General features: G+C 38.2%; 1 protein-coding gene across 10 annotated transcripts in view; it reads left to right on the top strand.

The window, feature by feature from the left end:
* The window catches only part of KLHL13 (kelch like family member 13), a 205,571-nt gene that overhangs the window by 152,338 nt on the left and 41,208 nt on the right, over window positions 1-12,025 (top strand). For 7 of the 10 annotated variants that reach the window (XM_054509043.2, XM_045881809.3, XM_064574495.1 and 4 more), the window contains one exon: window positions 8,400-8,541. In XM_054509043.2, coding sequence (XP_054365018.1) covers window positions 8,428-8,541 — 114 coding nt within the window. In that variant the 5' untranslated portion in view covers window positions 8,400-8,427. Of the gene's footprint in view, window positions 1-2,610; window positions 2,680-8,399; window positions 8,542-12,025 lie in introns of all 10 variants that reach the window. The other 3 variants (XM_054509024.2, XM_054509019.2, XM_064574494.1) reach the window with 1 other exon arrangement.

Raw genomic sequence — 12,025 nt, 5'->3', positions numbered from 1 at the left:
ATGACACCTTGGTTAACAAATCTTCTGGGAGCAAAAGCAAAAAGCTCCTTCAAAGAACGTTGGCCAGGGTATTGGAGCTCCCATTCCAGTTTCTTCATTTGGGAATTGAAGAAGAAGTCATGCTCCCTGCCTTAGGTACAGCTAGATTTCTCAATGGTAGGCCTGGTGCTGGCTGTAGGGTGGATCATCCTTCCATAGGGCTTATGTGTGGCCAGAGGATTATAACTATTATTTTCTCTGTGTCCTGAGAATGGGGTTATTGAGAGTGATGGGAGTACATGCTGTTTTCCCCAACTCACATCTACATATTGCCATCTCCCTATACTACTACTATTTCTTGTGGACTCTCTTACCCTGTATGGCTTCTTAGGGCAAGGGAGCTTTGACTTAGTTATTTTATATATAGTAGGTATGGAATCAGCATTTAGGAATTCATTCTTTTGCTTACTCTTTTCACTCTACTTCAGGTATGTGTGTATGTATCTATATCTTTTATTACAATATTAATAAGAAATGTGAAGAATGAGGGGCACCTGGGTGGCTTAGTCGGTTGAGCATCTGCCTTTGGCTCAGGTCATGATCCCAGAGTCCTGGGATCGAGCCTCACCTCGGGCTCCTTGCTCAGCGGGGCGTCTGCTTCTCCCTCTCCTTCTGCCCCTCCCCCCCCCACTCATGCTTGCTCACTCACTGTCTCTCTTTCTCTCAAATAAATAAATAAAATCTTAAAAAAAATGTGAAGAATGAGAAATAGTATATGAACCAAGCTTCTAAGCAGAAGAATTTTCTGGTCTAGATACATGAGACTTGATATAGTTTAATTGGTATGTGAATTTTTACAAGATGAAGAAAGACTAAAGTATTGAAATATGGTAGAGGGAACAAACATTAATTTTAAAGTTTTGCAGGGACAGGATTGAGATACTCAGTGCAAATGCTTTATGCATTGGATAATTAACTTTCATCCTGTCATAGTTATCTAATGGAGTATCATTTGTCATTCCATTTGTTTAGCCCAGTTCCCTCATCTGTGTTGTAGTGCTATTTCTGTGATAGCGATGGGTGGCTTTGGAATTCAGAATGTGTTCCCTTAAATGTTGATAGCGGTAATGTAAAGTTCTCCCTAAATTTGATCTCAGTTATATCCTAAGATAGGCTGCCTCCTTACCCTCTGTGTGTTGGGAGAATGGCATGAGAGATTTTTAGCCTTGGTATTGTTTTTATGCAAGTGGGAAAAGTGGGTAATTTTAGACTGAATTAATCCAACCAAAAAATTACTTTCCTTTAACAGAATGTGTCTTTCTGAGATCTTCCTCGTATTTATCAACTAAGCGTTGAAATGACAATTGCCTAGGGCGTATTTTTCATTTTTTTTTTCCAGGCTTGGTGTAATGGGAACATTGTGGGATCTGGGATCAGACTCAAGTTCAAACCATAGTTGCCAGACTCACAGTGAAGCCGTAAACTCTCTGAGCTTCAGTTTCCTGTCTTTAAAATGGGATTGCTATGAGGATTAAGTAGCCCAGAGAATGTGTCTGGCACAATGCCTAGTACATAGCAGGTGCTGGGTAAACGATCTTATTCCTATGTTAAAACTGACATCAGCTATTTATTAATGTGATTTTATTTTAAATGTGACCGACATATGCATGTCGAGAAGCTTTTTTACTTCAGAAAATCATTTTGCAGTCTGACCCTATCACCTTGAACTGAGAATTTTTCTCTTTTGTGGATTCTGGTATTGCCACAGCACAAAAGAAAGCCTTGGAAAGATTAGCCTCCATTTTATATCCTACATGCTAAAGATTTCCATTAGTGAATTCATTGCAAGTTGACAATAAAGTACTTACACTTGTGTCATTAAAAAATACAAGTAAATAACTAACCAAAGCTTTATCTTTCTTGATTTCTTTCAGGCAAGCACCTCGGTAAGAGCTCTGTTCTCCATTGTTTCTTAAACAGCAATTAATTTAGGCCTTACTAAGAAAAGCTGCTATGATATTTGTAATTTCTTTGTATAATGATGCTGTAAATGCCATTTTCATTGGGACATATCTTTAAAATAGTTGAAGTTTTTAAGGTTTTTTTTCTTCCTTTAGGTGAAAATACCAGACTTATTTTATATGTATTTCCTTATGTCATAAGTTGAAGTTTTCTTTCTGATTTTTTAAAAACAATTTCCCGTTTTTTTTTAATGGAAGTTGAGTGAGAGAGAATGTGTGTGCGTGCGTCTGTTTGTGTGTGTATGTGTTTGTCATGTCTATCATTCAGTTTTTGTTTGGGAGGGTTGAAGGAGGATGGTTAAGATTCTAACTTTGGTGAGGTAGGAAGGTTATTAAGATCTTTAGAATTAAAAAAAAAGATCTTTAGAATTCAGTGCAGTATGCATACTTTGAATCTATAGAAAAATCTATGGGGAATAACTTCCACCAATCTTAAGTTTTTAATTTATTTCTCAAGGGTGGAAGGAAATACCTTGACAGATTTAGCACTCAAATTCAAATGAGTATGAGAACAGGTGGCTAAATTTCTCCTCCACCTGCCATGCAACTTTATCACAAGAAATGTTTCATTTAGCAAATGCCACGGCTAACAGACACTTCTCTGTTTCAGAGCAGAAAAACAAATGGAGGGGGAGTACTTCTTTGAAGAAAACCTTTTTCTTGATTTTCTTTTTAAATTGTGAGTGTGACAAATATGTATTTTATTTTTCTGGGGGATAGATGGTGGAAAGCATGAGTCAATGCCTTGATTAACCCGATTTGTTGTCTTGTTACACCATTCATGGCTTTCATTTCTGTTTTTACTTACGTTTTGTTTTGTTATTGTTGCTGTTCTTGCATACTAACCCACTGCGTGCTGACTTTCAGTTAGGATTATATTGTTACTCTGAGAAATTACAATATTTGTATAGTACTTTTAACACTAACTTAGAAACCCCTACTCTTTTGTCACGGTGGAATTATGTTATTAAAATACATTGTTGGGGGGTGCCTGGCTGACTCAGTCAGTAGAGCATGCGACTCTTGGTCTCGGGGTCGTGAGTTCGAACCCCATGTTGGGTATAGAGATTACTTAAAAAAATAAAATCTTAAAAAAAAATACACTGATGGGTTTAACCACTTTGTAATGTAATGGTAGCAAGCAAAAAGAAGTGCTGTGAAGCTAACTGGGAACTAACTAGAGAAAACTTAAAGGTGTTATTCATATATTTGTACCTTTGTAGTGTTCTCTGATTCATCACCCCCACCCCGGAAATTAAAAACAATATAGGAAAATATAAAGAACAATTTGATGACTATTCTGAGAGTCTTGGGCAGCACTTTGTTTCTGCAAGTCCTATATTCTCCCAGCGTCTTTCATGCAGAGCCCTCTTAATGTGCTATTCTTCATTTGATGTGAGCAGGAAGTGAATGTGCCCGCGCATGGGTTGGCGCATAGAATATCTCCACCAAAAACAGTCAAGTGTTTCATGTGTTTTCATGCTGGTAATTTCAAAAAGCACTAAAACGACCCCTTTTCCTCAACAAGGAAATTTGACCTCACATGGCTTTCTGTATAACATGATCTGTGATAGAAAGCAAGGAACTGAGATGGGTGTTTCATCGTTTCTCAAGCTAAGACCTCATTTTTTAAACACAGAAATACTCATTTCAGTGGATTGGGGGGGATTCTTTTCTTCTTCTTCTTCTTTTTTTTTTTTTTTTTTTTTTGGTATGGAGCGTTGGAAGACTGTTTGAGGCTTTGGAGCCAAATGGTGTAATTGTGAGATGCTCTTCCCTTACTCACACTGCATATCAAAAAACCCAATTGCTATAGTGAATTCTGAGAGTATGGCTTCTTTATAGAGTATGTACCAAACTATTAACCTCCAAGAACTATTCACTATAGAAAACATATTTCAACCAGATTGACAGAACACTCTGGCTGCAGCTTACCTACCAGGTCAGACGTGTAATACACAATCCTTTGTTGTCCTGGTGTTCACTATAAAAAGAAAAAAAAATGTGTCTGTTTGATGATTTTTAAAACTTAAAAAATCCATTTGGGTGAACAGTGCCATGTAGACAACAGGGGCTTAATACATGTTTGCACTAGCAATTTCAAAAGTATATCTTCAACTCTTTAAGTCTATGAATTTCAAGATGGAATCTTTGCTTTAATTTGCATATTCTGGAATACTAATGAGTTAGAACATTTTTCTCTCTGTTAACCATGTGTACTTATGTCTTTATGAATTGTGTGCTCACATCATGTACACATGTTTCCCTTGGGGGTGATTTTTAAATTATAGAAATATTTTAGGCAAGATTACAATGTTAGCATCACCCTGTTAAGCCTGACAATTGCTTAGACTTTCTTTTATCTTCACAGAGCAATGCAAAGAAATACCATAGTTTGTGTATGTTCAATTTGACCACCTTTGCAATGCTTTCAGTAAAATGATCAGACAATGCTTGTGTCTCTACCCTCATGCTCTTTGAAAAAGTAGTTGTTCTCTTTGAACAAGCACAGTTGAGTGATTCGTGTACACTTTGTGAAAGATTGCTTTTGTGCTCTGTGGTTGGTCATTGTTAAGAAAATAAGATGTGTCCAGTGGCAGTGGGGTGGGCTGGGGGGCCTGATAGCACAGACGTAGGAAGAAGATTTGAGTTTTGGACAGAAAATTGATGAACATACTCTCTCCCATGAATAATTTTATAGCATTGATGCAATGGGACTATTTAGGCAGGATTTGCTTGATTCGAAATCCGCATGAAAAAGTGAATCCAAATAGCAATTGTTTTAAGCAGAACTACGGAATTATTATTCTTACATGAATTTACATAGAACAAAAGCTTTCCTGCACAACTGTCTGGTAAACTTCAAAACCATTATCTACTTCTCTACTGTAAACACTTGATTGTTCAAATTGTGGGGCTGGAGGAAACAGAGGTATTTTCTTGTTAGGTAGTCTTGGAAGAATTAGTGGTAATTAATAATCCTACTGTGTTTCTTACTGCCAGCATTAACCTTATGTAGTCAACCCTCAGACTGAGAAGTAATTTAGAACATGAAATTGCTTTAGAAAAATTTTCCTGGGGCACCTGGGTGGCTCAGGCATAGGGTATCTGCCTTCGGCTCGGGTCATGATCCCAGGTCCTGGGATCGAGCCTCGCATCGGGCTCCCTGCTCGGCGGGAAGCCTGCTTCTCCCTCTCCCACTGCCCCTGCTTGTGTCCCCTCTCTCGCTGTGTCTCTCTCTGTCAAATAAATAAATAAAATCTTTAAAAACAAAAACAGAAGAATTTTCCTGAGTAGGTTAATCCCTCTATTTCAGGGTTTCTCGATCTTGGTACTCTTGACATTTTTGCCGAAGTACAAATTAGCCGGGGAGAACTTTCCTGGGCCTTGGTGGCATGTTTAGCAGCATCCCACTAGACGAAGGTAGCACACACACCCTCTTGCGACAATGAATGACGTCTCCAAACCTCGCCACACGTGGGGAGGGGAGAAACAAAATCCCCTTGGTCCCCTAACCCCTTCTGAGAACGACTGGTCTTTTTAATTGCTTTTAACCATATGACTTGGAAAAGTAATACTTAAAAACTGTTATTTGTCCTTGGACTTACTCAGGGAATCATTCCTTTAAGGATAGCGTGATGTATTTGTGGCCTGGGCTTTGCAGAGAGGTTTTACCTCCTTGCGATGTTGAAAAACCATTCTCTTCACACCCAGTCAGTAAACTTAATGAAAAGCAGATAGAAGAGAATATTGAGTCTGCTGAGAAGGTTGACATGGCATGTATTGTTACTGATGCAGAAATAATAGGGAGTGTTCTGAATGTTAAAAAGTCAAAGTATGTTGATAAGAAGTCATGAAGAAGATGACTTTAGTGAAGGCTTCTTCAGCATTTGAAGTAATTAATTAGAAAGCCAACCATATTATCTTGCCAAGAAAGGGCTGCATTTTCACATTCTGCTTTTCAATTTTAGGAGCTAGAGACAAATGACAAGTAAACAAGTTGTTATCTATAGTTTCTTCAAAAAAAGCAATTTCCAGGATATGTCATAGGCACAATGTGGCTCCAGCTTTATTCCTGTCCCTTTTACATCTGTGGTTCTATAAAAATGATAATTGATGGTCACTGAACGCACTGTGTGAGAAAGAAATGTCCACAAAAATGAGATTCTGTGTTCATTGAGATGACATATGTTAAAATTCTCATGTGCTAGGTTCTGTGCAGGGAATACAGAAAATAATAAAACATTCTGCTTGGATATTTCATTAAAATAATTCTGTTTGAATGGAAATTTTCTGGTTAGGGGTACCAATCACTATCAGTCTATTTCCCACTCTTCCCATTAATTCTGTACTTTTGAATATCTGTCTGCAAAAGCTGTTTAAAAGGGTGTGTGAGTGTGTGTATGATATGTCTTGTATATAATTTAATTCTTTTTAAGGCTATTTCTGAAATTAGTAGAAAGCTATATTCATTTTCTTCTATGCTTGTTAAAATCTTATTTAAATTATTCTCTTTATTAAATATCCATGAGAGTTGAATAAAACATGGTCATATATTATTAATTCATTTTTGGTTATACTATGGCTCTAATATCCTTAAGAAGAATTGATCTCACCCTTAAGGCCTGAACTTTTGCTAATTATTAGAAGATTTAAAACCATTTCGTTGATGTCCGGATTCAAGAAGCAGGATCTTAAAGTATGGTGGTCTTAAAACTTTTTTTCTGGTTCAAACTGATCAACTGAGGTTACAGGTAAGGTAGGGAACAAGTGAAATCTTCATGATATTGGATAGGCCAGAGTTAGAAAAGCAAAGAATTTGGGGTGCATGGCTGGCTCAGCCAGTGGAGCATGTGACTCTTGATCTCAGGGGTGTGGGTTCCAGCCCCATGTTGGGTGTAGAGCTTACTTAAAAATAAAACCTTAAAAAAGAAAAAGACAGGGACGCCTGGTTGGCTTGGTTGGTTAAGCATCTTTCTTCGGCTCATTTCATGATCTCAGGGTCATGAGATCGAGCCCCATGTTGGGCTCTGCGCTCAGCGGGGAGTCTGCTTCTCCCTTCCCTCTGCCCCCCCTCTCGCTCTCTCTCTCTCAAATAAATAGAATCATTAAAAAAAAAAAAAAAGAAAAAAGAAAACCAAATGATTCAACATGTAGGAAGTTAGAGGTAAATAGCAAAAGTGGAGTTCTAGCGCTTGAAAATGTGTTCTTCCTCTTCCTCTCCCAGTGTCCATTTTAACGCTACATCATGAATGCACAAACCCATTCAGAGCTACCAGCTCCCTGCTCTTAGATGATTCAGAGACACTTTGGGCAATGTTATACCTAAGGAAACACAGGCCTGCCTCGTCTAAGGGATAATAAAATGTTGTACTGTGGTGGTCAATTTTCAGGGTAACCTGAGGCCCTTCATTAAATATTTTGTGTGGTCTCTGTGAAACAAGCTGACCTGTTAACTACAGGTTCTCCAATCCTTTTTATGGCCCCCCAAAAGTTATTAGTGTAATATATACATCAGCATAGCTTGCATTTATTATTTTTTACTTTTTATTTCTTAGAAAAGATGGAAATGCCACTAGACTCTAGCGATTTAACTGAATAAATCCCAAAATGATCAGTGAGAGAGACTGCTGGAAAAAGAATTATGTCAGGTGTAAAAGTTTTTGTTCCGTTGGGGGTTGATTAGAACTATAACTAATTACAGAAGAGGAAGCAGTGTATTACTGTCACAGTTAATCTTTGACTTTTATTAATGGGGTCTTTGGAGTTTGGAATCACACTAGACTTACATTCAAATCCTGACCCAACTACTTTAATAAATTTGCGACCTTAGGTGACTTACTTTTAACTTTTTTGTAGCTCATTTTCCCTGCCCTTCATACAAAGGAAATAATAATAGTACCTATTGCATTGGATTGTTTTAAGGATTATATGAGGTCATGTTTGTAAATTTCTGGACAAGTACCTGATACATAGTGACTATTCAATAACTGATAGCTATTATTTTTATCTTTCTCAAATTAGGTATTCCAAAGAAATTTTAACTATGTATAACACAATTTGATGTTCTTGCTACCTAAACAGTACAATACCAAAAGCAATTACTCTTGCACTGAAAATACAAAGACCCTTTGTGAATGTAGTTTTGAACCAGCTTTTAGGTTGATTTCTCACTTCTAATTTTTTTCTGACCTTGAAAAGTTTTTTACAAATACATAATATAATTTCTTCTAAGGTGTAGAATGGTATCATCCTAAAGCACAACAAAACAAAATCCAGTATATTCCATAGTCAAATGATTGGCACTAGTGACTGATTATTACTCTAAACAATGCCATTATTGTGAATTATATGTCAACTTTTAACTTGCCTTTCTTTCTGATTTATACACATTTTCAGATCTCTAGTGGAAGAGGAAGACCAACACATGAAATTGTCCCTTGGAAGCAGCGAAATGGGTCTCTCATCCCATCTGCAGTCTTCCAAGGCAGGAACCACACGCATCTTTACCAGCAATACCCACAGTTCTGTGGTGTTACAGGTAATCTAAACTGTCCCTTTTGTAATATTTAAATGGATTTAAAAACCACTCAAGAGTATTTGTGGTGTGGGATGTTGATAGCGGGGGGCGAGGAGCATGCATGTGTGTGGGCAGGGCGCCTATGGGAACCCTCTGTACTTGCTGTTCCATTTTGCTGTGAACCTAAAACTGCTCTAAAATAATTAAGTTTATTAATTAAAAAAAGAGCAAGCAAACATCAGGAAGAAACCTTGAGGGGAAAACTACATACCTTCCTGATGTTAAAAAACAAACAAACAAAAAAACCCCAAACCCAGAGTTCATTATTTGTTTTGTTTGTATGAAGGAGGTCTCGCTGTCGGCCACTTTGCTTACAGAATGTTATGTCTGGCAGCATTGACTTTCCATTTTGTCTCAGCCAATATAAATATCACAAATCCCTATGCTGAATTTTCTAGTTCCTCACTCATGACCTGCTTCACTGTCACCTTTATCATAGTTCTGAAGATCATATTTATTTGGCGTCTCAGCTCACATTGACAGTAGTAGGTGTGGGAGTGTAGATAAGGATGGCTGGATGCAAACACACTGGTAGATGTAAGAGGTAGTAAGTGACCTCAAAGGAGAGGACGGAAATACAGTAGAAAGCCAAAAAAAAAAAAAAACAAAAACAAAAAAACCCAACCCATCAAAAACTGCAATGTGGAGCTAATTAGCCTAAGGATAAGCAGGCATAGTACTTCCGGCAGTTATGGACACTCCCTGACCTCTGTGGGCATGGCTGAATTAGGAAACAATATACTATTGGATGTCCCTCAATGTCTTCTAGATATAGGCAAATTAGATCCGTGTTCCCTCTAGTAAGATAAAGAAAAGAAATTTTTCTGAATGTGTTTTTCCAAGAAATCTCCCCAGGTGAATTTCATGCATATTCCTGGTCAGCGACCATTAGGGTAAAGCAGTATATAGTATATAGTGTTTCGTGTACAGTCCAGTATATAGTGTAGTAAGAGAGGAGGCCTTCTGCTCGCTCTGCGGCTTTGTTGTGTCATGTAATTTTTCTGGGCTTCATTTGTCTTATCTCCACAATGTGTCTTGACTAGGAGATCTCTAAATTCCATTCTAGTTCCCATCTGTAATTCCATGAGATCATATCTTCCATTATTTTGGTTTGTAATGGGAGCTGGGTTTTATGGTTTGTTGTCCTGTGGGTCTCATCAGCAGAGATGTGAGGGTCAGGAAGGAGAAGCTTGCCAATTCCTGGCATCTCAGTGCTATGTAAATGGTTTAATTGTTGGCTGTTCAAGGCTATGGGAAAAGAGAATGAGGGGTCAAGCAGATAGGAAAAGTCTGAGAGGAGGAGGGTTTTTTTGTTATATTAAAGTTATCTCTCTAAAGAAAAAGAGACTCACCCCCCCCCCAATACATCTACCCCATCCATGCCCATAGTCTTGTGTTAAAGCCAATGTGTGTGTTCCTGCTAATTTTTAAATGAACTTTAAACTAAATAATGGAAGCCACTTTAGTGTAGTGATACAGATTTGGGGCAGTCAGCCTCAAATTTTAGTGCATTTCAGAATCACAAGGAGGAAGGCTTGGTAAAACAGCGAGCACTGGGCCCTGCTCCAGAGTTTTTGAATCACAAACTCAGATACATGTATTTTTTTTTTTTAAGATTTTATTTATTTATTTGACAGAGAGCTAGCAGGGGGAGTAGCAGAGGGAGAGGGAGAAGCAGGCTCCCCGCTGAGCAGGGAGGCTGACGCGGGGCTCGACACAGGGCTCGATCCCAGGACCCTGGGATCATGACCTGAGCTGAAGGCAGACGCTTCACCGACTGAGCCACCCAGGCGCCCCTCAGATACAAGTATTTTTAACAAGTTCCCAGGTGATGCTGCAAGACCAGGAAACATACCTTTAGAATCACTGTTCTAGAGACAGGGTCCTTCTTCTGCTGAGAAAGATGGCCTCTCCCTTTCTCCCTACATATCGTATGAGGGTGATAAGCTAATTGCTTTAATGGGGAGACATCAGGAGTAGCTTCTATATCTATCAACAGGGAAATGCTTACATAAATTATGTGGTATAACAACTATGTACTACTGTGCAGTCACCAAAGAGGGTGAGGTAGATCTGTGTGTAAGAATGGAATATTATTCGGCTCTATACAGGAAAGAAGTACTGATGCATGCTACAACGTGGATGAACCTTAAAAACTTTATGCTAGTGAAAGAAGCTAGTCACAGAAGGCCGTATTTTACATGATTTCATTCAGACAGAATGGCCAGAAGAGGGAAGTCTATAGAGACAGAAAATAGACTAGTGGTTGCTTACAGGTGGAGAGAATGAGAGGATACGAGGGTGCTAAAGGGTCCAGGATTTCTTTTTGAGATGATGAAAATATCCTAAAATTGACTGTGGATATGGTTGCACACATTATCTGTGAATGTACTAAAAGCCACTGAACTTTTCATTATATGTAAGTGAATTGTATAGTATATCAATTCTATCTCAATAAAGCTGTTAAAGTTATAGGACAGTATGTACTGTATAATCCCATCTACTGGTAGAAAAACTATACAATAAATGGGGCGCCTGGGTGGCGCATTCGGTTGAGCTCCCAACTCTTGGTTTTGGGTCAGGTCATGATCTCAGAGTCGTGAGATCAAGCCCTGTGTTGGGCTCCATGCTCAGCACAGTCTGCTTGAGATTCTCTCTCCCTCTCCCTCTGCCCCTCCTGCTCGTGCTCTCGCTCTCTCTCAAATAAATAAATCAATCTTTTTTAAAAAAGAAAAAGACTATACAATATATATATGAATGTAAATGCACAGCAAAAGGTCTGGAAACATTAAGGGAGGCTGGTGAATGTTGTCTTATACTTTCTGCTTTGTACGATCCTGCACTGTTTAATTTTTTTTACAATGGAAATATTTTTGTGTATAACCTGTGTAGTTTAAAAAAGATAATTGTTCTCTTAACTATGGGGAAAAAAAATGAGGGTTGCTGGAGGGGAGGGGGATGGGGATGGGATAACTGGGTAATAGGCATTAGGGAGGGCATGTGGTGTAATGAATGAGCACTGGGTGTGATATGCAACTGATGAATCACTAAATTCTACCCCTGAAACTAATACTATACTATGTGTTAATTAAATTGAATTGAAATTTTTAAAAAGTTATATATATGTGTGTGTGTGTGTGTGTGTGTATGTATATATATATATATAATTGTTGACAAAACCAGTATGGCTGGGTCTTAGACCCTTAGCTATATTATGTTTTAGTTTAGCCTTTGTTGGTCCCGACTGGTGGAAAGAACAATGATGTGAAAGTAACTAGAGAGTTTGTATGGAGTTAAAGGTGATCTTTCATCAGCTGACATTTTTTATTATTATACTATTTTCTATGGTGGCATAGAGCTACCACTCTGTATCGCTATTGCCAAAGTTTGCTCTCTTTAAAAGTCCATTAAAAATGATGTTCTCACAAAGGGAGATTTTTAAGTA

This window comes from Mirounga angustirostris, unplaced genomic scaffold, assembly GCF_029215605.1.
Source record: "Mirounga angustirostris isolate CCGP_5_RB_7025 unplaced genomic scaffold, mMirAng1.0.hap1 SCAF_11, whole genome shotgun sequence".
In the NCBI taxonomy this organism is placed as follows: domain Eukaryota; kingdom Metazoa; phylum Chordata; class Mammalia; order Carnivora; family Phocidae; genus Mirounga; species Mirounga angustirostris.
Note: the sequence above shows the minus strand (reverse complement) of the source record. Positions and strands in the feature narration are given on the sequence as shown.